This window comes from Anguilla rostrata, chromosome 18 (assembly GCF_018555375.3).
Source record: "Anguilla rostrata isolate EN2019 chromosome 18, ASM1855537v3, whole genome shotgun sequence".
Lineage (NCBI taxonomy): Eukaryota > Metazoa > Chordata > Actinopteri > Anguilliformes > Anguillidae > Anguilla > Anguilla rostrata.
The window spans coordinates 14,154,806-14,181,958 of NC_057950.1; the positions used below are offsets into that span (position 1 = coordinate 14,154,806).

General features: G+C 48.9%; 2 protein-coding genes across 2 annotated transcripts in view; one reads left to right on the forward strand and one right to left on the reverse strand.

The window, feature by feature from the left end:
- Window positions 1–366: 366 nt before the first annotated feature.
- Window positions 367–2,242, forward strand: wu:fj16a03 (uncharacterized protein LOC335475 homolog). The gene is made up of 3 exons (XM_064317824.1): window positions 367–523; window positions 958–1,056; window positions 1,966–2,242. The coding sequence occupies exons 1-3, from the start codon at window positions 478–480 to the stop codon at window positions 2,049–2,051; spliced, it is 231 nt and encodes a 76-aa protein (XP_064173894.1). The 5' UTR covers window positions 367–477; the 3' UTR covers window positions 2,052–2,242.
- Window positions 2,243–3,491: 1,249 nt separating this feature from the next.
- LOC135245054 (echinoderm microtubule-associated protein-like 4) overlaps window positions 3,492–27,153 on the reverse strand; it is a 47,933-nt gene continuing 24,271 nt past the window's right edge. Inside the window, 20 exon segments of the mRNA XM_064317823.1 lie at window positions 3,492–8,319; window positions 8,460–8,811; window positions 9,196–9,326; window positions 10,983–11,081; window positions 11,670–11,757; window positions 13,974–14,071; window positions 14,188–14,276; window positions 14,642–14,709; window positions 15,147–15,278; window positions 16,160–16,285; window positions 16,552–16,703; window positions 19,733–19,868; window positions 20,498–20,638; window positions 21,372–21,467; window positions 22,069–22,179; window positions 23,514–23,583; window positions 23,959–24,108; window positions 24,890–25,013; window positions 26,444–26,476; window positions 27,005–27,030. Of these exon segments, the coding sequence (XP_064173893.1) occupies window positions 8,204–8,319; window positions 8,460–8,811; window positions 9,196–9,326; window positions 10,983–11,081; window positions 11,670–11,757; window positions 13,974–14,071; window positions 14,188–14,276; window positions 14,642–14,709; window positions 15,147–15,278; window positions 16,160–16,285; window positions 16,552–16,703; window positions 19,733–19,868; window positions 20,498–20,638; window positions 21,372–21,467; window positions 22,069–22,179; window positions 23,514–23,583; window positions 23,959–24,108; window positions 24,890–25,013; window positions 26,444–26,476; window positions 27,005–27,030 (2,338 nt within the window). The 3' untranslated portion in view covers window positions 3,492–8,203.

The following is a 27,153-nucleotide window of genomic DNA, read 5'->3' on the forward strand; positions in this document are numbered from 1 at the left end:
TTGTCTTGTCTCTAAATATTACTGAAATGCCACAGGTGAAAAGTCAACATCAGTATTATTAAGGATTGTTAACACTTGGATGGATATACAAAGAGGTCAGAGCTACAATGTAATTGCTGCATCACTGGGATCAGTTCCATATTCATGAATAGAGCAGTGCACGTAACTGTACCTTATTTTTCTGATGCTTTCTACTAGAACCCCCCTTCTATTCTGATGAATTATTTTTTTTGCTCCATTCCCTGTCCTCTAAAAAAACTCATCCCCAGGAATATCCCTTTAATTCTAGCGCACAAGCAAGAATGTCAGTAAGCCAGATAAGGTTGTTGACTGTCCTCGTGCGCAAACATGCACAGGGACGTGCGCGTAACTGAGAGGGAAGTATAAAAAGGGCCCACACAGCCTGACCACAGTAGACAGACATCTTCCAGAGCTCTTACTCACATTAGCCTTCTCTTGACACTGGTCTTCGCCACGATGAAAGTCTGGTTAGTGCTTCTTCTGCTTCTGCCTCTGTGCACAGGTAAGATTTTCTGCACCCCGTCCTTCGCCAGCAATTTTAAACTATTTTTACAGCACTCTGAGTCTCAGTGGGATCTCTCAATGTCATGGTGTAGTGGTTCTGCCAGAGGCAGTAATACTGCTTCTGTTTTTAACGGTCTCCTCCAAGTTTGCTTCAACAATCATGCTCTATATTTCTTTGAGCCAGACATGCTCTAGATTGTGCAGCTGAAAGCCAAGCAGCCTCTCTTTTTGAACTAAGACAGCACCTCGTAATACTGGCCGTACAGGGAACAATTTGTGACCGAGATGGAAGCCAACCCCAAAGCTTCATCAGAAAAGTCACTCCATCAAATAAAAAAAACGATTGAGATCGAGGACTCCAGGGGGGAGGACAGAAGCATACAGACCGGCTTTTCCTCATCTGTTGCCTGCATGCATTTCTCTCTCACACAGCACAATTCCAAATTGAGTGCTATGGCGAAGACCATCTATTTGTGAGAAATCAGTTGCTCCAGTGCAAAAGCAAAGTTCGCCAGGTCTGCTACACAAAAGGTAAGACAAGGAGCACAGCGACAATGTACACTATGGCATGAAGTGACTGAGCATTTGTTTCTCACTGATTTGCAACAAAAGGCAACCATTTGGGCATTTTCTTCCACAAAATGAGGAACTCACACAAAAAGAGGAAATCACAGAAACGTAGGAAGACAAAGAATTGAAACTAACATGACTCCAAATTAAAAACAGATGTTAATTGAATCCGGATCAGGATTGAACCCATCTTCCAGCAACATCAACAGCTCATTTTACTGACCAAAATGTGTAGTCTTCTAAGGTATAACTGCAAAAATAGACGATTAGGCTTGTAGATCAGATTTATGATTGTAGAATTTTTTCTATTCTGTGGATAAACTGGAGATCTACGAGCTAAACTTACCCAGACCAGATCATATACTGTAGATCAGTAATAGACCTTCTGATCATGTTGGGGAACATTAATAAATCCTTAAGTTTTGAAATAAACCAATCAGAAAGTGACCTCCGCTAGAAGGGGTTGCTGATGTTCCTGAGGCATGGCGAAGGTACTGTATTTTTATGTTTCAGGGGCTGTCAAGTGTGTTTCTGCTTATTAGCTGTCAATGCTCTGTATTACTGAAATGGGGAAGGGTGCAGATTGTTTAAAATATTTGGGACTTGGGATGTGGCATTATGTGATAGTCCAAGGTCAACATGCTCCACTGCAAGGTCAAGAGGACAAAAAATGTTGGGCTAAAGAGGTGAGATTATTTCGTAGGTGCTATTAATGTGCTATTTTGCACAGACAGGAGAGGAGACAACAGTGTTTTGAAAAGGGTGTAGGGTTATTAGCTGCTGGGTGTGTTGCTGGCTGCACAGCAGTCATGGTAATAGAGGTTAGTAGCAGGTCATTGGCTGATGTGATGTATTTTTTTCTTGCTGCAGTTAATGGGGACAAGGGTTGCACCACTTTGGACTACTGCCAAAGGCCAGGCTGGACTTGCTGTGAAAAGAACCGCTGTAATGACTAATCCAGGGACAAGGGGGCGCCAGAGTGCCAGAGTGCACCAAACACAGCTGACAGGCGTTCAGACTGCCGCGTGGATCCCTTCCCTCGTTCTCTCCGCCTCGTTTTCCCCTCCTCCTCTGTAAACCCGACTGCAGCTGTCAGGGGCAGCCTGCCCATGGCAGCCACACAAAAATAAAGCTTCGCGCCAGGCGACCCACGCGTCTCCGCCTGTGATGTCATAGGCACGCCCAGAAGGGGGAGGGGGGGGGGGGGGCGGTCAGTTCCACAATGCATCTGCGGGGACTTAACCTCTCAGCCAGACTGGTGGAGCTGTGTGTCAGCCTAGAGTAAGCTGTATAGGGGCCGGTTGTTGACAAAAAGTAAAGTATAAAAAAGGGCAGGTCAGTGATTAAGATTCCAGGCCCAGCAGAGCCTGGGTGGGGAGGCCAGACATGCTGGGCAGGGGTCATGCTGGGTAGGGAGGTCAGTCACGCTGGGTAGGGAGGTCAGTCGCGCTGGGTAGGGGGACAAACCTGCCTTCAGCCTCTTGCCTGCAATAAACACAAATGTGCTACGGCCTTTACACTCTTCAGTCTCTGCCAGCCAGGTTATTTATGTCGCAATGCACTGGCAGCGACACACACACACACACACACACACACACACACACACACACACACACACACACACACACACACACACACACACACACACACACACACACAGCGCTGCTGAGACAGCACAGACCCAGCCAATGTTTACTCACACAGAGGTCATCTGCCTGCAAGCCTCGTATACAAACACATGTACAAAGACCACGACCACACACACACACACACACACACAAACACACACACACACACACCCTTAGAGAGGGAGGGGGACATAGATAGAAGGGGACAGAGAGAAATAAATCAAAGGGATGATGCAATGATTGCAATGCAAACTGCCAGTAACCAGGGATCTTGATCTTTGGGGTATTTAGTTAATGACTAAAGGGTAAATACTTTAAATAAAATAATTAAACAAATGAACAAATACAAAAATTTCTACATCGTCCGGGAAACAGCCACAGCTCAATTTCTAATTAAAGTGAGGCTGCTGGGCAGCTTGCCCTGATAAGTTGCCGTGGCAGCGTGTGGACGGCGGATTACACCACCAAGTTTCATGGGGGTTGGGGCTGTGTTTGTGCAGAGCAGGCCAGGGTGCATGCGTTTGGGAGCTACCAAACACCATTCCCCCCCTCCCCATCTGAGAGGCGCCTGCACTGATGCCAGAGCCCTGAAAGTGTAATCACGTTTCCGAAAAGCACGGAACAGAAATAGAAAGAAAAAGAAGAAAAGAAAACATGACATTCAGTTTTTTTTTTGTGAACGTCACAAAATCACCTATAATCTCATTCCTCATAGAAGATTGATTATTGAACATGAAATGGTAAAACAACAAAGTGACAACATCCTTATTTTTATTTTCTTTTTTTTAATAATCTTCAGTACTTTTCTGCCGTTTGACAGGAATGCATGAGAGACAGATCGGCTCAAACATCTTCACGTGAAAGCTTTTTCCCCCCATTCATATTTTAATGACACAAGTTTAATCATCACTGCGTTTTATTCTGTAGAATCATTGCTCTCTTTGTCAGTAAAGCTTCTGAACCACGTCACCCGGCCCGACAGGGCCACAGGAGGACCGTCCATCCGCCTCCTCTGCAGAGGCGTCAAAGCGCTGGCCAATCACAAAGGATCGTCCAGAACGTAGCCGAAAGAGAGAACCTCCCCCACCCCACCCCTCTGTACCCAGTTATGTGACATAATGTAAAACCCCACCCACCCCACCCCAACCCAAACATTCACAGCTCTGCTAGGAATTGGCTGAAGACTGAACATTCAGATCCTTCTGTGATCCTTTTTTTTTTTTTTTTATTTCTCCATGGTACTTTTTAACTTATTTGATAAATTTTGAATACTAGCCAAACTCACAAACAGCCACAGTACAAGCTCTTCAGGGTCAAACCCTGGGAGGGAGGGGGGACAAATTAAATAAAACTGTGAGAGATGGGCACACGTTCCGAGCAGACACCAGGACACCCTGTGCCCGCTGAAGTAGTGCATGATGGGATATCAGGCTCGTACCATCCAGCACATCGCTCGTTTCCCCAGCAACGTCATAGCCGGGCGTGGTGCAGTATCGGTATGCAATTAGACCGCAGGTAGAGAGTCTCACATCCTATTTTGGATTTCTGCCAGCGTCTAATAAGATGACAAGGTGAGGTGTGCTGGTGTCCGTGGCTACGTGTCGCCCATCTCTCTCAGAAAGAACATGGGGTACGAGGGGGTTCCGCCCAACCCCTTCTACCCTGACATCCCTACTTCCGACACAGACAATGTAGCAAGGCAATTCATCTCAGACACATTCAAGCATTTTGTCTACGGCTCGCCCCCCAGAGCTGACCACTGCCGTGGCCCATGGAGGCAGGCGAAAGGTCACTTAGAAACTACCATACTGACCGGAGCAACGACCCCAGGGAGGCCACGCCTCCTTCCCACTGCCACACCCACCCCTCTGTTTGGACACGCCCCTTCCATCCCATCACCACAGCACTGTTTTTGTTTATTTTCATTCCAAAGGTTCTTCCCGATCATCGCTCCCCACTGCCAAAATCAGAATTACACAATTTCGGCGCAGTTGAGGGTCACAGCGGGTCGGTATGATTAAAAACATTTGGAATGCTGCTGTGAATGATTAAAAACTGATTTCCTACATGCTTTGCTTTGAAACATTAAACTGTTTTTCTGGGAAGTGGTGGATTTTGACAACAAAAGTGATTTTAACATCACTGAATAAAACAGATATATACACACAGGCATACCATTATATACAGAAAATAGCCACACCTGAATGTACAAAGAGGAGAGCAAGGACAACTGTGGAGCTGGACCCAGGCTAGCAGGCCTAGATCAGGCTCTGACTGGCTTTCATTTATTTTTTCATATTTTTGTAAGGACTAACTTGGGACAAGTCAACCCGCTACAAATTTACAGAGAGGACAAACGGTGCTTTAGTCTGCCCAAGGAAATCTAAGGACATAAAAAAACTCTTGTAACTAGCAGAGCAGTCGGCGCCTATGCTACCTTGTGCTAGCCTGGTTCCAGGGCAATCAGCCACAGAGCTTTCTTTTTCTCACCGTATCTCGCTTACAAAGAGAAACAGCGCCCCCTGTAGCTTGGAGATGGCGGTGGCATGATGGGAAGATGGAGGAAGGGGTCGAAACATGTCCTGACTTTGCTGGGGTCGGCTAAAATCAACAATCGGCTTTGTGTAGTCGAAGGCATGGCTCTCCGGGAATCAGCTCCTTTTCAAACTGAACATAATCAATAAAAAATACTGAAAAAAATGACTAAAAACATTCCCTGGACAGAACACAAGTATTTCACTGGGAAACATTCTGAAAATGATCACATACACAGAAAAAAAGAGGTTCTTTGAAGATCAGCTGGAAAGGTTGGTGTTTCAATCGTATGAGCAGCACAGCACATAGCATGAATCTGCCGCATGCTGGGAGTCTCAGCACTGAGCCTATCGTACGCCCGTCACCATATTCAGCCCTCAACTGACATCCCGTCTGCCTGGCAACGGGGTCTCCTCTCCCAAAACACTGACCTCATGCATATCCTTCACCTGCTACGTCCCTCCCGTCACATCTCAGTGCAAGCAAACAAACATCCTCTATCACAACACCCCATGCCTTCTTACTAAGTTACTGTATCAAGCAGTCTTTAAAACAGAAAAGAAAAAAAAAACCTTTTACCCTGGCCATGTGTAGCCAATCACTACGCTGCCCTGAAACTTGTCAGCAATCTTCTCTATTAGCTCCGCAGGTTGGTAACGCATTAACGCATTAACTATTAACATCATTTCTTGGCAACTTGATCAATCACATGACTGTTCCTTGCAGCCCAGCCAATCAAGTCATTGCTGCCATGCAGCATGTATCCCGTCAGTCCATAACTCCATACAGGAGTATGGCAGCAACACACCCACATCACACACACAGAGTACACACCACTTCCAGAATCCCAAAAGAACCCTTTTCTTTAAACATCATCATCATCTCTCAATAGACCTGCATCAGATACCAGCGCGTTCCCATATGGGGGAAGGGGTGGGGGGGGGGGGGGGAAACAAGGTTTCGGGAGAAAGGGGTCTCCTTCCTCCGTCCGGGCTGGCCGTGTTCCTGGCGGGGTAATCCTGAGATTCTGCGGAGGGGAATGACACCTGGGACGCCATCCGGAATGACACAGGTGTGTAAACACCGGCTCACACACTTAAGACTTCTTAAAAAACGTCTCAGTCCAAAAAAAAAAAAAAAAAAACTATCAAAAAAGAACAGAAGGTTTCAAATCAGTTTAAAAATATTTCAGTCCAGAAAAGAGAGAAAAAAACAGTCTCTAATCAACCCTAAAAAATGAGAAGAAAAATTGCATATTACAGACCCGCCCTCAGAAAAAAAAGCAGACTTCTGAAGACCTGGAGAAGCCTGAGGCGTAGTTAAACGCAGACCGTTTCCGTGTACATCTGCAGGACTGGGCGGGGCTCAAACCCGCTCCACCGGTGCCGACTGGTAGGGGGGATCGCGTAAAAGTCATTTCTGACATCACTGTGTTTTAAACAAATAAAAAATAAAAGATCGAGAAACAAACAAGTACTAAAAAAAAAAACAAATGAAAGGTACAGAGTGAAAACTCTGAACGCTAGACATCATGCAGACACGCGGTCAGGGACCGTGGCCCTTGACCGTGGCCCTTGACCGTGACCGTATGACGGGGCTGGTCGATCTTTCATGTCGCTGATCACACGGCTGTGCTGCTCTGTGGAATCCAGCACGACTGGCGCCCACTAAGCCCTCGTTACCACGCTACACTGAAAAGCCGGCAAGCGAGCGAGCTTTTCCTTCATGAGAAGGAACGTGGCGAGAGAGTCTCTGAGCACAGATTAAAATACGATCATTATCTAAGGAGGAGACTATTCGGGAAATTTGCTAAACGTTCCAAATGTAACTGCAATTTTTTTTGTACTGCATATTTTAGAACTGTGCAGGACAGCCGAGCCAGTGAGCATCCTTTAACGCTGATGGCTGCGTGCTGCCGTGCGGCTGTTTTAAGCAGGAGGGTGAGCGGTGAGACACCGTGTGCTGAACGGGCCGGGGGACGTAACGGGAATCCACAGATACCCGCGGGTTGCAGGTTCACAGCAGGTGACATCGCACTGGGCCTCATCTTCCTGTCTGCCTCCTATCACACCCACGCCAGCCAGAGCAGACAGGGGACTACCTCTGCCCACCTTCCTTCAGAATTATACACTTATACACAGATGCTCATATTCATCTGTAGCTATGCACTGATGACCTGTGTGCGTGTATGTGTGTGTGTGTGTGTGTGTGTGTGTGCGTGTGTGTATATATGTGCATGTGTGTGGATGTGTGTGAGACTTCTAGAGGTAGAGCAGCTCCCCTATTCTTTTGCTTTTCCATTCATCAATAGAATGAGTAGAACTTCCTCCAGATAAAATAAAGTTAAAAAAGGAAATCAGAACTGAAAGCCAGCTTTTTCAGTTCAAACAAACCCCAGGTTCAGCATTCCCTTCAAAGCACAGGAAGCATCCACTTTCTCTCTCTCTCTGGATGCCAGTTTCTTCCTCAAAAATATATCTGTGTGTCTGACGGTATCTGAGTGTGTACCTGTGTGTGCTGCGGTGTCTGTTAGAGTCTGTGTGTTAGTGTCTGATCGTGTGTTTTTGAGTGTATTAGTGTCTGTGTGTTTTATGTGTCTGCTTTTTATCCATGCTTTAATCTTCAGTTTAATTACCTGCATCATCTAAAACAACAGGGATGTTCTCTCCTCAAACCCTTCACTCATAGACCTATAAAACACTAAACTGAGTATCCAGCCCATCTTTAGACCAAGCCCCCTTTTTTCCAACCAATCTGGAAATTAACAATTACTTCAAAACAAACAAACAGACAAAAAGAACATAAAAATAAAGATCAAAGAACCAGAAAAAAAAAAAAACATGAAACCCAGCTGCGCTCCCCTGGAAAGCACAGTTACATCAAACGGCCTCTAGGGGGAGCTCACAGCAGGACAGAGAGCGAACTCTGGGTTCTGGCTCAGGTTCTTACGAGGGTGGGGAGGGTGTGTGCCCGTCGCAGGGCGTGGCCGCGTCGTCATTCGGCTCCAGGCTGTCCTTGGCGCTCAGTGTGCTGTCGGACAGGGTGGGAGTGGTGTCAGAGGGGGGTGGAGAGATATCAGAGGGGGCGGGGTGGTGGCAGAAGGGGGTGGGGTAATGGAAGTTGGGGGCGGGGTAATGGAAGTTGGGGGCGGGGTAATGGAAGACGGGGGCGGGGTAATGGAAGACGGGGGTGTGGAGATAGAAGGGGGCGGGGTGTCAGGGGAGCTCTCCTGCTGTCCATTGGGCGTAGGCTCAGGAGGGGTGGGTGGGGGCGTGGTGGTGCCCGTGGGTGGGGAGGCCAGCGGGAGTGAGTTGGGTTCAGTGGGTGTAAGTGACTCCACTGGGGGTGGGGCCCCACCCCGGGGGGTGGAGTTTTGAAGCCCCTCCCCCAGGGTCATGCTCTCGCTTTGCTGTAAGGAGGGGATTTTCTCCACCAATCGCCACTGCATGATGCTGGTGTCCTTGCCGCCGGTGGACACCAAGTGACTGTCATTGTGCTGGAAGCTGACGTTAGTCACGTGACTGCTGTGGGCGCTGTACTTGTGACTCGGCGCCTGGGGGGAGAGCGAGAAAGCGATTAGCGATTAGCGGTGACGCCAATAAAAGCACGGCACAGCAACGACACTGCAGGGAGACAGTCGCTTAAATTACAGCAGCTGGACACTCTGTACAGTTACAGTAGGGCCGGGATGGAAAACCCCATTCCTAGAGGGCCAGTGTGCATGCATGTTTTTGGTTTCCACCAATTACCCCGGCTCAATTACACAATTAGCTGTGTACACCAATCCTGATTCACCAGCAGATTAACGTTTCACACAAGACCACAAGAACAGTCTCCAGCTGTCATGCGTGAGCACAGTAAGTTTAACCAAAACCAGATTTGGCAGGACAGAGTGCTGGCTCTGGCTTCTGTTCGGTCATTCTGAGTGACGGCTCACCTTGGGTCTGGAACAGGGGTACTGGAAGAGGTGCACTTTGCAGAAGTCGTCGGCCAGCGCGATCACCTTCCGGTTGTGGGACCTGATCAGCGCGTTGATGTCCGTCCCGTCCGAGCCCTCGGGCCACACCCCTGTCCGAAAAGAGACGCGGAGCGGGGTTCACACCCACACGTGGACGCGCGCGTACGCTTTCACACTCTCTCTGCGTTCAGCTCTAATGCTCTCCAGAAGATGGCGCTATAGTCGTGCCCCATTCCGAACTGTATTTTCTTGAGTGCAAAAAATCCAATATGGAAATGTGGAAGGTTCTGTGAAAAAATAACCCTGATACATCTCAAGCATTTTTTTGACATTTTCCTGTGGAAACACTTATCACACAGACGCATGCTTTCCAATAACTGCGGTTAGCCTTCCCGAATCTCGTCTGGCCACTGCAGTCAGAGGACGACCGCCATTTTCCTCCCAGCGTCTGCTCCCCGACACCTCACTTCCTCGCTATGCGGATCCCGTATCCCTCCTACACCGGCCAATGGCTGCTGTTCAGAAACCGTCCACCAGGGGGCAGGCTAGCACCCCAGACGCACAGAGCAGCTCCGCTCCCCTCGCCAATCAGAGATCGGTTACGTGTCTCTGGGGGACTATGGGCTTCACTTTCAGGTTCCCCCTCAGCCCTGGGGCTCAGTGCACTGGAATCCGAAAGTCAAGAGTTAACGGCTTTTCCAGCGCAGTAAAGAGCCGAGGCCTAATCCTTCCAGCAGGGCTCCCGAGTGTCAGGAAAACAATTCCAGGTGAGGGGGAATTAACATGTCAGCCAATGACAACAAATCATTTTGCTTTACTTTTATAAATCTGGTACAAAAATATGAAGAGGTGAAATGCTTATATATAAGTTCTGAGTATTATTATTATTATATTATTTTTTTTAAATACTGTGAGCATTTTGAGCACTGACTTTGATATCATACATGTCCCGAGCATTATGCGCGATTCCAGTTTAAAGGCTTTGGCAGTGCTAAAAGTCATCATAACAAAAAGGCTTGTATGAATTTGAGGAGTAAGAAAGAGAAAGGAAGGACCAAAATAAAGAAAAAGAAAAAGAAAGAGGGAAAGGGAGAGGGAGAATTCCTGATGGTGTTTAACAGTGCAGTGAGATTGAGGCCCCCACTACCATCCGACCACAGACTGTCTGGCGCAGGCAGTCCCACAGAAACACTAAAATACCAGCCCTCATATAAGAGAAAAGCGTACCCCCACAGGGGAAAACCCAATCCAGTATCCCCCCCAGTAACACACAGGCACACACAGAGTGCACTCACACGCATACAGAAACACACAGACACACACACACGTGCACGCGCGCACACACACACAAAGTGCGCTCACGCGCACACACGCACGCACACACGCACGCACACAGAAACAAAACAAACAGCCCACCCAAAGCTCAAAACGCTTCCTTTGAAGGCTGGGACACAGCGCCTTCATAGAGCTTGGCAGGCTTACAATAAGCATTCAACAGTCATTTATAACTGCCTATAACCATTGGGAAAACATTCATATCTTCTTATAAACACTCAACTACAACTTCATTACTGCTTATAGGCAGTCAATAAACATTGGAAACTGCTCATGAATACAGCCAGTAGAAGATGACTCACAAGTGGGTTTGAACAGTTATTAAAGCTTGCATGTTAAAGATTTGATTAATTAAGCAGGCCTCGTGTGAGTGGCGTTTTTCGAATCACAGACTGTTAAAGGTGCACTTCCTGCGGGACGGCAGGACTGACCGAAGACGTGGAAGCCCAGCACGCAGGTGTACGTGGCCCAGTCGATGTCCTTGCACTCTGAACGATTCCGGATCAGCTTGCAACCGTTTGGAATGTCCCCTGTGAGGGAGGGAGAGACAGAGAGAGAGAGAGGGAGAGAGAGGATAATCACCACCATGGGATTCACCAGCATCAGATTATTAGAGCACAAACCATTTCTATTTTAGTTTGTGCATACGTGTGTGTCTGTCTGTCTGTCTGTCTGTCTGTCTGTCTGTGTCAGCGCATGCTCACATGTGCGTGCATGTGTGTGTGTCTGAGTGTGTGCATGCACATGTGTGTGTGTGTATGCGTGTGTCTGTGTGTGCATGCACATGTGTGTGCGTGTGTGTGTGTGTGCATGCACGTGTGTGTGTGTATGCGTGTGTCTGTGTATGTGCGTGCACATGTGTGTGTGTGTGTGTGTGTGTGTGTCTGTGTGTGTGTGTCTGTGTTTTGCATGCACATGTGTGTGTGTATATGTGTGTGCACACATTTGTGCATTTCTATACGCTTGCATGAGAGTGCACTCACATATCAGCGTGCTTAATCGGTAGTGTATAATATTACGCGGGTGTCACACAGACATACATTTAAAGGGCTGAAATATAAGAAGCTGCCAGCTGGTAGAGCCATGCGGATATGCTGGGAAAGCGTTTAGCCACTCACAGTAAAGGATTTCATAGTCTCCTGAGTTGGACATGATGAACTTGTTGTCGGGGGACCAGTCAAGATGTGTGATGTAGCTGGAATGTCCCTGAGACAAAGGAAGAGCAGACAGATTGACGGTTACTCCGAGCGTGCTCTACCTCACGAGGCTCAGCATGCTGATAAAAGTGAAATGGAGGAGGCGGGAGAGGAAAAACAGACAGGGAGAAAGCGCTGGTTACAGAGCTACATAGCCCCCGTGTTGCTAAAATGTTGGTGGAATCTTTGTGAAAAATGATTATGTAAATAACCTATCAAGTACATTTGATACGAATACAGGTTTTGAGGGGCAGAACAGGAGGAAGAGATAGGGAGAGGCAGGGAGGGGGAGAAGGAGAGAGAGAGCGACTGAGAGGCTGATCTTTCCCACTCCTCCATTATCCCTCTGCTTTTCTGTCTGTCCTCTCCCACTCTGGGTCAGAGAGGAATCTGCTTGCCTGTCTTGGCACTTTGCATGGTTTGCTTGGGAGTCTGCAGGCTTGTGTCCAACACACACACACACATCACACACAGACACAGACACACACAACACACAACACACACACACCACACACAGACACACACACACACACACACACAAGAATGTCTGTGACGTTGTGCCAAGCCTGACTCAGACACTTCCCAGCTGCTGTGCTTGCATGTGCACACAGACACACTGCACTGACACAGTGAACACATCTGTACATCAAACTACTGTATATCACCTCTATATGTACATGCATATACACACACGCACACATGCATACATACGAACACACATACACATGTGCACATGCACACACACAAATACACACACACACACACACGCATACACACGAACACACATACACATGTGCACATGCACACACACAAATACACACACATACGCACACATGCATACATATGAACACTCATACACGTGTACACACACACACACAAATATACACACACACACGCATACATACGAACACACATACACATGTGCACATGCACACACACACGCATACACACGAACACACATACACATGTGCACAGGCACACACATGCACGCACGCACGCACACACACACATGCTCACACGCACATACACATCTGTGCTGCCATCCTGCCTGTGCAATACCCTCAGACACCCTCCTCCTGCTCGCTGATATTAAAGCACAGCTTGTGTTAATCTCACGAGGGGCTCTGCTCTAGACTCCCAAATCCCTGGGAGGCCCCAGCCACGAATTATGCCAGCCCCAATAAAAGCACAAAGTCACATTCCCACAACTTTAATTACGTCTTTGTTCCTACTCAAACGCTCAAGCCTTTCAATATTAACACAGAGGGCGAAAGAAAAAGGAACACTTTCTATCCTTTCGTTTGCGGTCCTTTGAATCATTTTCCTGTTTTTCGTGCTGAGGTAAGACTTCTCGCCCGAGTGCCCGGCGCTCTCTGGCACCACCGGGCAGTCCTGTGCCACGATGGCTTGGCCAAACTGTCACATGACCCATGCGCTTTCGCCAAGACATCAGCCAGACAGAAACACACAAACTCCATGCAAGGACCTCCACTACGAAATTTATTACATTGATCTTACCATGACACAACACACAGTTAAACAGAACTTGAGTGCGTGTGTGTAAACAGCCAATCAGGACCTGCCCAAGTCTGCATGTAAATAAAATGACTTGGCCCTGACTATGACTGCACTTGGATTCACCTGGACTGAACTAAACCAACATCACAACTCAGCTCCAGTTAACACTGTTTGCTCTGACTTGACCACAATCACATGACCTACTGTTAATGATCCTGTTTTAGTGTTTGCTCTGACTTGACCACAATCACATGACCTACTGTCAATGATCCTGTTTTAGTATTTGCTCTGACTGGATAACAATCACATGACCTACTGTTAATGATCCTGTTTCATCTTCAAACTAATATTAAACAAGATTCAGTTCTTCTCCCAATCTGGAACATCTAGTTGCATATGCCATCTCTTCTCTGTAATGCCTTGCGCCAATTTGGAAGAATGCAGAAAAGCATGTGCTCTCCTACAATTTATGTTCCGCTGCCAGACGCCCCTCTCCAAGCCATTGGCCACCAGCTCGACCACACGGTCATCACACGGTCGTCACATGAGAGAGGCACGTTTGACACGCAACTGGAGCAGGCTCCTGGTCCACCAGAGGAGGGCGCCACCGCATGGTCGGACACGTGCGGCTCTGCAGACTGAAACCCCGCCTCCCTGAGCGAGGCACGGCAGAGGGGTGTGTGCGGTGCGGGGTGGGGTCGGACTCACAGTGCACTTCCCGTATCTGCTGTACTTCCTGCCCTTGTCCGACACGGTGTAGAGGTAAATGAAGTTGTCGTGTGATCCCACTGCCAGCAGGGTGCCATCTGAGGAGGAGGGCAGAGGATTGTGGGTGATCCTTTCATTCAGTCTCTTTACAGCAGGAATGACAGCGAGGACAGTGGCATGGCAAGGAGGGTAAGGGGGTAAGGACTCCACCTACCCACAGAGTAGCGCATGACGGACAGCTGCTCATTCCCGTCTGTGTGGATGGCTACCAGGTCCCTCGTCTCAGCATCGAGAGCATACCACCTGGTGGAAGGAGAGGGGGGAGAGCTCACACTGAATGCAATACACATGCTGAATTGCATCATACTGTAAACTATTCCTGTCACCCCACTCCATGCTGGTACAGAGACCACAGCTACTGTATGAGGCTTCAATCCTTTACATTGTCTACTGTTTGAATGTTCCACTGCACTACTGCATGAGGGTTCTACTGTTTGAATGTACTACTGCACTACTGCATGAGGGTTCTACTGCTTGAGTGTTCTACTGTGTGAGTGTTCCAATGTATGACTCTTCAACTGCTAGTGTTCTGTGGCTGCTTTACTCTGTGAGAATCCTGCTGAATAAGTAGAACTGCAGTGGAGCTGCACAGAAGCCTGCAGACTTACTTTCCTGAGTGAGTCCCGATGGCCACTACAGAACCACTGGGGTGGAAGTCTGCACAGTGTCCGTGCTCCTGAGGGATGGAGAAAGCAGGAGGATGAGACGGAGGAGAAAAGAGGGAGAGAGATGGAGGACAGGAGTGAGAAGAGGAGAAAGGGACGAGGAGTCACAGGAAGCAAAAGAGGAAAGAGTAGAAAACATGTAGGGATAGGAGAAGGGAAGACAGAGGGAGAGGGGAGGAGGAAAGAATTTATGCATGTATGGATAGAGGGAAGGGCAAAAAAAGATGAGGTGGGAGAGAGGGGGAAATGAAGGACAGATGGGAGAAGGGGAAGCAGAGAGAAAAAAATATGAAGGCATGGATCGATGGAGGGATAGAGGGAGAGAGGACACAAAAATTTCAGTAACCTTTAGTCAATATTAGACAAAATAAAGCTGCAGACTATTAACCACCCTGGAACATGCACAAGTCATGTGACAGACTTAAGAGACTCAGTTGTAGGTGCTTACATCCAGAAGCCTGGTCCATTCCAGGGAGTGGTCCACAGAGTTCCAGAGGCACACCTGTCTGTCCTGAGCACAGGTGAGGAACAGGTCCTTGAAGGGGTGCGAGGCCAGCCCCCACAGCTCATCCGTGTGACCCTGAGGAGGCGGAGTTTAGGGTTAGTGACATCATCGCTCTGATGGCGGGGCCAGGAGAAACAAGAGGGAACAAGCCTCTTTCACAGAGAGAGGAAATCACTTAGGGACAGACACACAGCGCAGAGCGGAACGGCTTCAAAGGGCCCCGTTGCCAAAGTTGAGAGGCTGAAGGGGAATTTGACAGGCATTTGCTTATTTAAACTGCAAAACGCCAGAAAATCACTCCCTTCCCCTCTCCCCCATGTACGACAGCTCGAACGCTCCGTCTCCTGATATAATGGCTCTCTTCTGCGCTCGGTCAGGAAGGAAATGAGTCGGAACCAACGAGCTGGGATGGGCGCTGGACGCACTGCGCAGTCCCAGGATCCCTTTCATCTGCTCCCACCCTCCATCCCTGTCCCCTCTTACAGTAGGAAACGCTCGGGGAGTGTGCTGCACAGGTAGCTGTAGCTCTTCCCCGGCTCTACACCACCAGTATTCTGCACAGGCTCCTCACCTGTGCTCCTGACTACCTGTGTACACACTACTGCTTCCTGTGAAGCAAACTACCTGAGTGCGAGTCCCATTGCTCATGTACAAGACTGTGAGAACAGTAACTGAATACCAAACATGCCTGACTATCTGGGTATAAGCTATATACAGGCATGTTCTGCCAAAAACTTCATAGTCAACCACCAGTCTACAATATCCACCAAACTGTCCATGTGCACAGCCCAGCTACACACATACTTGCATACTCCACGGTCTTGTTTGAGCTGTAGCTACTCAGACAGTGGAACAGTGATATATTTCTGTGCTCACTATACTGAAGAGGAAGCATTAGGGGACATGGGGGAAATACAGAGTGTGGAAGAGTGGAGAGAACAGGACGTTCCCCTCACCTGCACTTCCACTTGGAAACCATCGTTAAACGTCCCCCTCAGGATGAAGTTGCGCGACGTGCCCACCAAAAACTGCTCCCCCTTCCCCTCGGCCACCGCTCGAATGGTTCCATATTGGTCAGGGACCTGTAAGACCACAGGGAAGAGGAGAGGGAGGGAGGAGCTGAAGATCATTTTAATGGACGAGGGAGTGCGTGCACTCTTCGGGGCATGCATATGTGTTTACACTTGAGTGTGTGTGCATGTGTAAGTATATGTGCATGTGTGTGCACATGTCTGCAGTATGTGCAAGAGTGTATATGCGCAAATACAAGTGCATGCGCCCATATGTGAAGGTGTACACGTGTACGCATGCCTGTGCGCATGCAGCAGCATTAAGGGTCCCTCTCTACCTCGATGTCTCTCTCAGGGTTCAGGTCGTGGTCCCACAGGATGATCTTGTGGTCCTTCCCCCCTCCCGTCAGCAGGGTGCCGTTCCTCATCTGACACAGGGTGAACACGCTGCCGTCGTGCCCCTTGATCTGACGGCTGATCTGGTACGCGCCTGTGGGAGGAGCCACAGGAGGAAGCAGGGGCGGAGTCAGGGGTGAGACACAAAGCAGACACGCACAGACACTAACACGGGTTTTTTTCCCCTTAAAATCTAGCTCAGACAGAATTCTATATCACAAATGCATGGAGTATGGCATTTGATCAAGGGCAGCGTAAACACTAAAATACACAGTAAAACAAGAAGCAGGATACAATAACAAGAGACCTGACCCTCACCGTACCCCACAAAGAAAGAAAAATAGAGGGGGAGAGGTGAGAGAGGAGAGCAGAGCGGAGTGACTGCACAGCGACTCACAGCCCAGACTTCTGGGAGTAAATACCAGAAATACTTCACAGTCATTAATGTGGTTTATGGTGGGAATTCAAGACAGGCACTCTCTTGTTTCCAGGACCGCAGCATGTGCTGAGGAGAATCATGAACGTGTGTTTGTGTGTGTGTGTGTGTGTGCGTGCGTGTGTGCATGTGTGTGTGTGCGTGCGTGCGTGCATGGTATGTGTGCGTGACAGTGTGTGTGGTGCATTGCGGTGTGTGTGGTGTGGCTATGGTTGTGCGTGTGTGTGTGCATCAGGGTGCATGTGTGTGTGTGCATTGCACGTGTGTGTGTGTGTGTGCGCGTATGTGTGTGTGTGTGTGTGTGCATTGCATGTGTGTGTGTGTGTGTGTGCATGTGTGTGTCTGTTCACCACATCTCTCCTGTGTACTGCCCCTGCATTAGCACTGACGCTGTGCAGATAAAGCAGATCCTGCAGCAGGGGAAGCCTGCTGGTCAGGGTCAGAAGTACAGGGGGCTCCCCCTTCCTGCACCAGCCCCAGAGCCTCACAGCCAGTAAGCCCTAGAATTCCAGAGCCCCAGAGCCCGAGAGCTCCTGAACTCCAGAGGTTCAGAGCCACAGGCTGGTTTCACACACACACACACACACACACACACACACACACACACACACACATACAGACACCGCTCTATAGTGCTGCAAAGTTCAGCACAGCCCAACCATTTTGCTAAACTGGTCCTGGCCCAGCAGAGCCTCTGCCTCTAACTCAACCAAACTGGCACAGTTTCCAAAGGCAGCACTGGGGAGCTCTCCAAAAAGCTCAAATTTCAACATCAAACACCATCAACCTTCCCTGCTGGGGTCGTCTGCCACTGTCGCCATAACAGTGAGGACAGTAAGTCAATGATGAGAGATGACTGTGGCTTTTGTCTTCTGTGTTGTATTAAAATACGTGTACGTAAAATATCAAATATAAAATGAGCAACAAAAAATACCCTATGTCCTTAAGGCTAAACAAGGAACATTTCTGTGTTTCTCATTACTGTGATAAAAGGAAAACCAGGGAAAGAAAGAAAACAGAATTCAAGAGGATCTAAAGAAACAGGGGTGCTCACGGTAACAGGCATGACGATGCAGAACTGAAACTACTGCTAGGACATGGAGGCGAATGATACAGAGCTAAACCCAAAAGGAAATCATGCCATCCACAAACAAGAGTGTTCCCCAGGTCAGTTTTTATGAATACACAAGAGATTTGGAGCAGTTAAGGGTAGGATATGGGCAAACCGGTCTCACTTTTGGTACAAGATGAAGGCAGACCCTTTGATCCATCTCATAAACTGCACATTGCAGTAATAGCAATAAAGATTTCCAATACTCTTAAAAAGCTTCCCGATGCATATTTTTAAGTTATTCATATCATATAGTATTAATAGGGCCCCTTCAAGCAAAAGCACCATACCTTCACATTATTTTTAAACTTCATTCAACAAGCAAAGAAGTGCAGCGGTACACATCAAGCAACGGTGTCTTTGGATCAGCTTGCAGAGAGTTGTTAAATCAGGGCCCACTTATTTAAATTTTCAGGCGAAGCACAGAGTCAGCGCCCTATCAAACTGGCAATCGTCTACAATACAGCCGAGCGAGCAGCACAGGCAGAGAGCAGCTGGCACAGCACAGAACGAGCAGGACAACAAGGCCAGCAGGAAGGCCGTACGGGCAATAGGGGGCAGAGTTTGACCTTGATAAAGAAGACTGTGCAGGAAGAGAAACAGGAACTGTTCTGCACAAATATTAACTTTGGAACCACAGGTCCAGATACAGAGCGCCCAGGAGGCTAGTGTGTCCCAATGCATTTGCATTGACAGCAGAAATATGCGCTGCTAACTGCTCATTTCCCCGTGTCTATCTGCCCATCCAAACAACAGTGCGTCCGCAGATCTTTAATGCCTGTCAATGCAAATGGCATAAGACCTTAGCTCACTGCTCTTGCATCACTGAACACCACACCCACCCTGTTGTTGTTGTTGTAGTTAATCTAATACAAATTCACGGGGGGATCTGAAACCGCAGAACTCCCCCTCTCCCCAGCAGCTAGTCCCCTGAATCTTACAAAAGGCAAAAACATGTTGGAATCGCCACGGGACAGCCGTTTGGGCCGGCGAACCACGCGCCTGCTTTCTCAAAGCACCGCGGGAGCGCTGTTGCTTCAGAGCGGGGCGCCTCTCTCAGGCCCCGCCCTCTCCCCCCTCCACCCAATTTCAGATCGCCCTTCAGACTGTCTCGGCAGCCGGGGGGCGCTGTGGTCTGATTAGCCGCAGCAAGGCGAGTAAATAAATAGTGACTAACAGTCTAGCGCTGGCACTTCTCGCTAGCGCTTTCAGACCAGTTCTGCTGCATGCCAGCGAAAACAATTACCACTGGAACACGGATCTTCCTCCAGGCTCGTAAGGCTGATACCAAACTCTTGCCAGCGTACACACCCTATCTCTACCCCCACGCTCTCTCGTTCCCTCTCTCCACCTCCCTCCCCCTTTCTCCATCTCACCCCCCTCCCCCCATCTTCGCTCTCTCCTCTCCCTTTTTAATTTCAGTTTATTTTTTACTTTTCATTCCAAGAAAGAGATTGCGCTGTCTATAAAAAAAGGGGAGGAGTCGTGTGTGAGGACGGGAGGCGAAGCTCGGCGGCCTGGTTCGGTGAGTGACACGGAGGTGTCAGAGGTGGAGCGACTCTCAGGGTGTGGGTACCTTTCGGCCCCTTTCCGGGGGCGGGCTCCACGGTGCTGCGACTCCACACAAGCATGATGCCCCCCGAATCGCCCGTCAGGACGTCCCCGTTACTGAGGAAGGCCAGGCACTGCACAAACTTGGGCTTCTCGTATTTCTGCGGAGGCAATGACAGAAACACAGAGAGACAGAGGTGGGAACTTGAGAGAGGTATTTTAGTAATTAATGCTGACGTCAGGGTTTGACTATGTGGCTTCTTTTCATGTTTGGCTCTCATTGGTTGTCACATTGGCAGTGTGTCTGCAATTAAGTTCTTGCCAATAAAAGACTGGAGTCTACTGCATAAAAGCATGGATGTGAAAGTGTGGTTGCATGCATGCATGCATGCATATGTACATACATGTGAGAGTATGTATGCAGGCATGCGTGTGTGTGTTTGTGTGTTTGTGTGCGCAGGTAGGTGTGTGTGTGTGTGTATGTGTGTGTGTGCGCATGTATGTATGTGTGTGTGTGTGTGTGTGTTTGTGTGCGCAGGTAGGTGTGTGTGTGTGTATGTGTGTGTGTGTCTGTGTGTGTGTGTGCAGTGCGTGCGTGCGTGCGTGCATGCGTGTGTGTGCATGCGTGCGTGTGTGTGTGTGTCTGTGTGTGTGTGTGCGTGCGTGCGTGCGTGCGTGCATGCGTGTGTGTGCATGCGTGCGTGTGTGTGTGTGTGCAGTGGTGCGTGCGTGCGCATGCGTGCGTGCGTGCGTGTGTGTGCAGTGTGTGTGCAGTGCGTGTGGTGTGTGCAGAAGATGCCTGCGTTGGTGCAGCGAGTGCGCCTGTGCAGGTTCAGTAGATGACGTGCGTGGGTTTTTGCTGCGCAGGTGACGTGCGTGTGGTGTGGTCTGTGGGGTGGAACTCCACCGCTAACACCACCTCATTGGTGCTCTGGAGGGGCGGAGCGGAAACAGAGTTACAGACAGGCGGCATCACAGCGAGGGGGGGAGAGAGAGTGTGGGCCGGGAGGGAGGGGGGTCAGAACCTCCCCCCACTCCCCACACATCACCCCACCAACTCTCTGCAATCACTCTTCTTACAGATGTTGACCTTTCTCAACTCCAGCAATCCAGGTGTCCAACTACCTGTTCCCTGGATCTTGTTCCCACACTCCTTTTCCAATTCTCCCATTCATCTTCTCCCAGATTAAATCATCCCTGTCCCCTGAACGTGTCTCTGTAGCCTCCTGTCATTCCCCTTCTCAAGGACCCACCCCTCAGTCATCCAGAACTACAGCCCTCTCTCTTTTCTCCTCTTTCTCTCTAAAACCCATGGAATGTAGTAGTTTGAATGAGCTACGAACAGGATGGCAGACCTTTCCATCTTCCAGCGCAGGCTGAAGAGCCACCGTATCAGACCATATATGTCTTCCCTGACCCTCTCCTATGTCCAATCGTACTGTCTGGATTTCTTTATGATATAATAAAGTTATAGGTATAGCAGCACAAAAATAGTTTCGCAGTGACAAGGTATTTACTTTTGTTTAAATTATTGTTTGCTGGATTGTTGAATACACTTTTGTAATGATTAGAAAGGAGCCTCGGTTTCTTCCTGGTGTTATGGCACGTTTGTGCATCTGCTAAGTGATAGTAATATAATGCAATGTCACCCTCGGGGCTCGAACCTTAATCTCAGCAATCTTGGATTTCTTCTGCCAGTCCCAGATGGTTAGCATGTGCTCATTAGAGTCATCGATCACCCCCAGGTGGGTACCCATGTCCTGTCAAAAATATGACATGCAATATTTCAATGACTTAAAAAAAAGACATCGGAATTTGCTGAGAGGGAGGGGGAGAGGGAAAGAGAGAATGAGAAATATACTTGTGTGTGGTCATGTCTATATAGCACATTTGAATCAGAATTTTTATTCGAGAGAGGGAGAGAAAAAGAGTGAGAGAGAATGAGAGAAAGAGAGAGTGCGAGAGGGAGAGAAAGCGCTAGAGAGCGAAGGGGAGAGAGAGAAAAGGGAGACTGTAAACACTGTAAAATACTGCTGATTAGAAACACTGTGAGGCATTTGGCAGCCAGGTGAGGCCTCTGTCCAAACAGCGCGTTCACAGCGTGGAGGTCCAGAGCCCCACAAACTGCACCACTGCTCCCGTGTATCAGGCCACGGGCCTTAAAAGAGCAAAAACAAATAACATGCCTTCCCCTCAGCCGTCAGGAAGGGGGCTCCGGTCGATTGGTGTGGGGGAACGGAATGGTGGCGTTACCGCCCCGGACCCAGGCGGGCGCATTTAACGCCCGCTGTGCTGTCTGAGCAGTGAGGAGGAGGAGGAAGGTGCGGGAGGAAGGATGAGGAAGGATGGGGGGGGACTCACAGCTTTGGAGAAGCAGAGCGACCCGACGCCCCTCTCGAAGGTGCCCAGCCCGATGACCTGCAGGGTGGACAGGCTGACCGAGTCCCACACCCTGACGTGGGGCTGGAGAGGCTGGGGGAAGGGGAGGGGGAGTGGGGTTAATATTCCCTGCTTCTCATCACATGCATCAAAGACAGCAGTAAAGACAGCAGTAATGTGGCAAAGGTTTTAGAGAACTGGCAGACATCAGCTTATCACCTTTTCGTCTCGTATATAATTAACAATACTTAATTTTTCACTATAGGGTGTCCTGTTGTGAAATATAAGATTTTCTCAAAATGTCCAATGGGAGAAAACACTTAAGCCGGAGTAGAAGTTGATTTTAGGGGTTCATATGAATCTGGGTAATTATATAAGTCGTTTTTTCTGTTATATACATTTGAGCCAGTCTGTAGTGTAACACTGTGATGTACCCTAAGGCTGAGCAAAGCCCTCAGTCTTTACTCATACACAATGCTCACATATTTTTCGCCCAGAATTTCCATCACCCGTCTGCTCAAGCGTGCATTCATCTGGGGTGACCAACGCGGTTACAGGAACTGGGCTCATAACCGCTAGGTTCAGGTTTCAAACCCGTGGCACGAGATGCCGTAGCACCACTGAGTAAAACATTTTCAAAATCCATGAAATATCCCCACCGTGGGCAATGTGCAAGATCACATTAAAAATAATTATATTTCAACTTAATCTTTATGAATTAGACCAAACTAAAACATATTTATCAGCTAATATTGTAAGTCACACTGTACAATGTAATGTGATTTAGCTGATCTCATTCACATTTTAGACATTTTCCGACATTCAGCAGAAGGGCTTATCCACAGCAACTCACACAGATTATATTCTTCACACAAAATCCATTCATTAGCTGGATATCCACTGAAGAAACTTGGGTTAAGTACTCAAGGGTACAAAAGCAGTGCCCCAAATGGGAAACAAAACCCCCCAACCTTGGCGGTGATAGCCCAGCTTCAGTATTAATGCTGAATATGCAGTTTGTGAAAACACATATGGTGCACGTAGTCTCCTTCCTGGCAGCTCTTGCTAAATGCATCATGGTGTCATGAGTCCTGAACAGTCCAGTTTGTTGCACAACACACGCGGTGACATGCATGTGCACGCACGCACACTCCCGCACACACCGGTTGTGCAACACACATACACACGCACACACCGTGCCTATTGTGTTCCCTCCGTAAGTGCACACGCCACAGCCAGCATCCCTGTCATTTCAGCAGCAGGCTAGTGGCGCAGGGCCAAGCTAGCTGCATGGGGTGGGGTGTCGGGAGAGCGCAGCTCTCTCTAAAACCTGTTTAACGCCACCGTGGGTGTGTCTCGCCGGGTTTGGCGGCGTGAAAGCTGGGATAACCCAGGATAATTTGGGGGGGGGGGTGGTGGGGGCTCACCCGGCCGTCCTTGTCCACCCCAGCGAGCTGTCCCGTGGCGATGCGGATCTTATCTGGGTGGATGGCCAGACTGCAGCGGGCACAGGCAGGGACAGGACACACAGGAAGGAGGGGAGAAAAGGTTCTCAGTGAAAGAAAGACAGGGTGATGTACACATTCACAGGTAAAAATAAATATGTTCAGTGTAAAATGGTTATTAGGTCACGAGGTCATTAATATCTCCATTTTCACCGAGGGCACAGAGGCAGAGACTGTTGGCGTAGTTAGATAATGGAAGGCCAGAATGGACAAATCCATTTTAAATATCACTTTGCAACTGAGACAAGGCCCCTCCCCCGGTAATTATAGATCCACTAATTGGGGTCACTGATGTGATATAGTAGCCCTGGCTATTTGTTCCTCTCCCGGCTATGAGTTCCAGGCTACGTGACTGAGAGCGACGCACCATTTGACGCAGTCTGTGTGTCCCAGGTAGTGGCGCTGCGTCCGCTCCTCGTAGTTGAAGAGCACGACCACGGAGGCGATGAAGTACACGATCTCTCCCGTGGGCAGCAGGTACACGTTCGCCCTGCAGTCGCGGCCCTTGTAGCCGTACCTGAGCCACAGAGTCAAGGAGCACAACAAACACACACTCACACACACGCACACCCACCCACCCACACATGTACTTGCACACACACAAAGAGAGAGAGAGAGCCAGAGCCAGAGCCAGAGTCAGAGATGGCTTGGCAGTATTCACTGTGTTGCACTAACGTGTAAGTTGATTAAAAGAGGGGAGAAATAAAGAAGGAAGATTGAGCCCAGGCAAACAGAGCAGTGAACGCTGAACACACAGAAGCCAGTTAGGCAGGCACTGTTACTCCCCCACTGTTAGCTCAGCAACGGTACATCAATAGTCCCCAGCCAAGGCCTGCGGGGGGGGGGGGGGGGGGGGGGGCAGTGGGGGGCAGGGGAGAGGTGCGCCTTGAACCACCAGAGGAAGGGAGGACCCACATCCACAGGATCTGCTCCCCACACAGCCAACCAGGAAGCAGCGCGGCGATGGGGAGAGGAAGTGCAGCATGACGGTCAGCCCAGGACGCAGACAGGACAAACACGCCGGCGGACAGAAGTGCAGACAGCCAAGACAAACACACAGAGAGACAGACAGGACAGATATGCTGCTGCACAGTCAGACAGACAGACAGAGACAAACAGACAGACAGACAGAGACAGACAGGCAGGCATACAGACAGACAGACATATTTGCGGCAGAAAAATATCCAAAAGGCAAATTAAACAGATGGACCAACGGACAGACGTAAATGAAGAAGTGCAGGCAAGCAGGTCACAGAATGGAAACAGCACCCCCCACTGGACATGCCAGAGAAGGATACACCCACTCCAGCTTCAGCCTCTCGGACGGCAGCTCGGTCCGCACATCCTCGTAGTTCTCCACGTTGGACGGGATGAACATGGTGATGGGCCGCCCCCGCATGAACATCTTAATGTAGTCACCCTCTGAGGAGAGAGAGGAGCCATTACACCTCCCCAAAACCTCTATCACACCCCCCACCTCATCTTAATGTAGTCACCCTCTGAGGAGAGAGAGGAGCCATTACACCTCCCCAAAACCTCTATCACACCCCCCACCTCATCTTAATGTAGTCACCCTCTGAGGAGAGAGAGGAGCCATTACATCTCCCCAAAACCTCTATCACACCCCCCACCTCATCTTAATGTAGTCACCCTCTGAGGAGAGAGAGGAGCCATTACATCTCCCCAAAAGGCCTATCACACCCCTAACCTCCTCTTAATGTTGCCCCCCCCCCCCCCAAGGAAAGCAGGAAAGGGAGGGAGGGAGAGGAAGATTGAGGCCCCGCAGTGAGTAGGCCAGCTCAGCCCGCATCATACAGACCAGCGCAGACGGACAGACAGACACACAGCGAGCACCGTGCGAAGGGGCTGGAACGGAAACAAGCAGGAGGCGTGTGGAGGAAGAAGAGGAGATGGAAAAGGAGAAGGAGAAGGAGGAAGCTTGGGTTTCAGTGGCAGGGACTGCTGCAATGTGTTTTCCTCAATTCCTGTCCATTCCCCAAAACAGGACCAGGACGTATGCTGAGGGTAAAGGGAGCAGCAGGGATTCTGTGCACCTCTACAACAGTGATATTCACTTGTCCTAGGAGAGCCGCAGGGCTTTTCACCTTAACAACCATCAAGCAAAACAGGTTCAGGAACTGATTGATTAAAAACTAAGAAGGGAAAACTTCTCACCCTTCCGCTCAACTGAAGGACAAAGTGAACATCACTGCTCTGCACCCACACAGCAGGGTGAACGAGCACCACGCCCTGAAGGGGGGGCGGAGCTAACAGAGTCTGAGGGACAGGACCCGTGTCTCTTTGCCATGAGAAAACAGCACTTAAAATTCCTCTCAAAAGAGGCTCTCTGAACAAGTTTATTAAGTTTACGATTCTACGCACAGTTACATTTCTAGCCTCTGTGCCACAGATTTTTTTAAAATACACAGCCAGAATTCATGACCATATAAATCTATATCAATAGGGAAACTCAAAGCTGGTGACTTTTTTGTGGGCTGTCATGTGATATAATTGTGTGAAAAGCTAGGCTCCATAAGGTTGAAGATTCCATTTTATTTGGGACATTCCTATTGCAACACTGGGCAATTACTTGTGAATTTCTTACTTGCGAACCTTTAAATCAGCAAGCCGCGTTTCCAGTAATGTGACAGTGACGTGCACTGGCCAGACAAAAAATGTCTTTGGCATGCCAATAAAGACATTCGAATTGAATTGAGACATTGAAAGAATGAGGGAGGGGAGGGAGAGAGGGGGAAAGAGAGAGGAAGAGAGCGAGAGTGGTAGCAGCTCAAAGCAGACAGCAGGCAAGCGCTCCCTTTGTAGCTCTCGCCACCCTCCCGATGGAATCTTACCTTGGCTGTTTTTCTCTCGGGTCGACATTTTGGCTGGTTATGAGACAGAAATAAAATCATTCAACACAAATGAGTGAAACGCTGAATGGAAATGAACGTGGAAATGACAACACGAAAACAGAAACGATCAGAAGTAAGTGTGGGGTATCAGGGATCTAACGAGCATTCAACAAAGCAAACGTTTGCTAGTTAGTGAATGTAGTCACTCTTTTCTGTTAGTCACAAATGCTTATTGATACCTTCTGCTTAACAACCTGAAGGCCAAAACTGCATAAGCCCTAAGTGCTGTGAGGGCTCTCTGTTCTGGCTCTGAACCCACTGAACTAGAATCCTTCTAGATCCAGAAAAGCCCAGGGCATCACTGGAGCCTATGGTACTGTACCACGGATAACAACCATTTGGCTCAACTCGGTAAACATACAGACCCACTCTGATATAATATGTGACAATGTTTTAGCATGCATCCATAAGAAACGTCAATATTTTAGCCCATAACCCTGAAATATGCCAATGTTTTAGCATCTAACTCTTTGGTTTACTATTATTCATATTATAACTTACCTTGGGTGGGAACTGAGTCTTTGTGCCTGGAAAAGAGTCAGAAACCAGGGGAAAGTGAGTGTGAGCCACATACTACATGACTAATTGAGTCAAATTTGATTCATCATGTAACATTTTTGTACGTGGATACCCTGGTAGGCCCACACCAC

Excerpts from the sequence above, each read along its gene's own strand:
- wu:fj16a03 (XM_064317824.1), top strand. The coding sequence starts at position 478 with ATGAAAGTCTGGTTAGTGCTTCTTCTGCTTCTGCCTCTGTGCACAG. Across the intron at positions 524-957 it reads GCTTCTGCCTCTGTGCACAG|CACAATTCCAAATTGAGTGC; the intron begins GTAAGATTTTCT and ends TCTCTCACACAG. Across the intron at positions 1,057-1,965 it reads CCAGGTCTGCTACACAAAAG|TTAATGGGGACAAGGGTTGC; the intron begins GTAAGACAAGGA and ends TTCTTGCTGCAG.